The sequence below is a fragment of the Tupaia chinensis genome, unplaced genomic scaffold (assembly GCF_000334495.1).
Source record: "Tupaia chinensis unplaced genomic scaffold, TupChi_1.0 Scaffold145082_1, whole genome shotgun sequence".
NCBI classification, from domain to species: Eukaryota; Metazoa; Chordata; class Mammalia; order Scandentia; family Tupaiidae; genus Tupaia; species Tupaia belangeri.
In genome coordinates this window covers 753,187-754,796 of record NW_006204943.1, presented here as the reverse complement: position 1 = coordinate 754,796, position 1,610 = coordinate 753,187, and the positions used below count along the sequence as shown (strand labels likewise).

Sequence of the window (1,610 nt, the reverse complement as noted above, 5' to 3'; positions counted from 1 at the left end):
GGCGCGTGTGCGTGCGTGCCCAAGATCCCGAGAGGAGAATGGAGGAGAAGGGATTGCGGCGTGACCATCCCCCCTGGGGGGTGATTTCTCGCTTTCTGTCTCTATGTCTCTCTCTGTCTGTCTGGCGAGCGCAAGCGCCCTATAGCGAAAAACCTCTCAAAAAAAAAAATCTCAAAAGAAGCAGGCTAGCAGGTGGTGCAGAAGTTAAGGCAGCTGGATCCCACATTGGCTGCTGAGCAGTTCAAGTCCCGGACCCTATCAGCTAAAATCCCGAGAAGAAAATGGAAGAGAAAGAATTGTGGCATGGCCATCTTCTTTGGGTGGTCCTTTCGCACTCTTCCTCCTTCCCCTTCAAGGGAGCACAAGTGTCTTATAACAAAAACTGAAAAAAAAAAAAGAAAAGAAAAATGATAATTTAATTAAATTTTTAAAAATATCACAGAGAGGCAGGTAAAAATGAGTTAATATTTATAGAATGGATTTCTAGAATATTTAATATAGTATAAAAACCAGAAAACATAAAATCTGAAACAAGTCTAAACAAAATTCCCTTAGACTGAAAAAATATGAGATGTATTCATTTATATTCTAATAGTGCTTGTTCTTTCTCAGCATACACACACTCACACATACACACTCATATATACATTCATTTGTTTTGAGGATTTAAAGTGTTTTCCCAGAAAATATAGATTCATTTACGCAGTGCCACTATAAACATAAAAAACAAAAATTGAATTGAAATTTTCCTTCCTTGCCCCTAACATGAATCACTAAAATCCATCTCTTCTCCATAACTCTTCTTAAGCTCATCTTAGAGGAGATGAGCTTATTTTCTTTGCCCTTCTGGTTCAAGGAGAAAACTATATCTCTGCTTTTGGCAACCAGTAGGCACCAGAGTTATTAGCAAATATATTTTGTGGCAAGCTTTCTCCAAGCAAAATCAGACTATTTCCTTGTGAGTTTTAATGCCTGTCATCATTTGGATGCTACACCAATATAAATGCATTTTCTCCTTCTGTCTGCAACATGGATAGCTGACTTGCTTTCTTCAGAGCCCCCGTTGCCTCTGGATACATTCTAAGCCCTTCTTCCTCCTTTCTAATGGTCATTTTATCCCAGAACTCCATCCCCATTCCCATTCCCATCACTTTAATAAATCTCATGTGAAGGAGGATCATGTATAAAGTGAATAACAGGTCAGTGTTCATTCTTTTTTTTTTTTTCTCTTTTTTAAGAAAGGTTTTTGCTACAGGGCGCATGCGCTTGCCTGAAAGACAAGAGAGAGACAGAGAGAGAGAAAGTGAGAAATCACCACCCCCCCACCCCTGCTCCCCAGGGGGAGTGACCACTCCTCAGTCCCTTCTCCATTCTCCTTTTTGGATCTTGGGCACGTACACATGCATGCCCAGCATGAGTTTAAGTCACCGGGTTCTGGGATTTGAACCAAGGTCCACTACATGGGAATCCAGCGACATGATCATTATAGCATCTGCTGGTCCCGCAGTGTTCATTCTTATAAAGATTTACCCTAGGATTTTTCCTATTCAGTTACTCTTTGACCTTTACAAGGGTTTTTGAGTGATAGTTTGCATTCTTTGTAGTCTCGT

At 40.5% G+C, this 1,610-nt stretch overlaps 1 protein-coding gene across 1 annotated transcript in view; it reads left to right on the top strand.

The window, feature by feature from the left end:
* DNAH7 (dynein axonemal heavy chain 7) overlaps positions 1 to 1,610 on the top strand; it is a 288,975-nt gene that overhangs the window by 272,170 nt on the left and 15,195 nt on the right. Inside the window, exon 62 of the mRNA XM_006167772.1 lies at positions 1,605 to 1,610. Coding sequence (XP_006167834.1) covers positions 1,605 to 1,610 — 6 coding nt within the window. The remainder of the gene's footprint in view (positions 1 to 1,604) is intronic.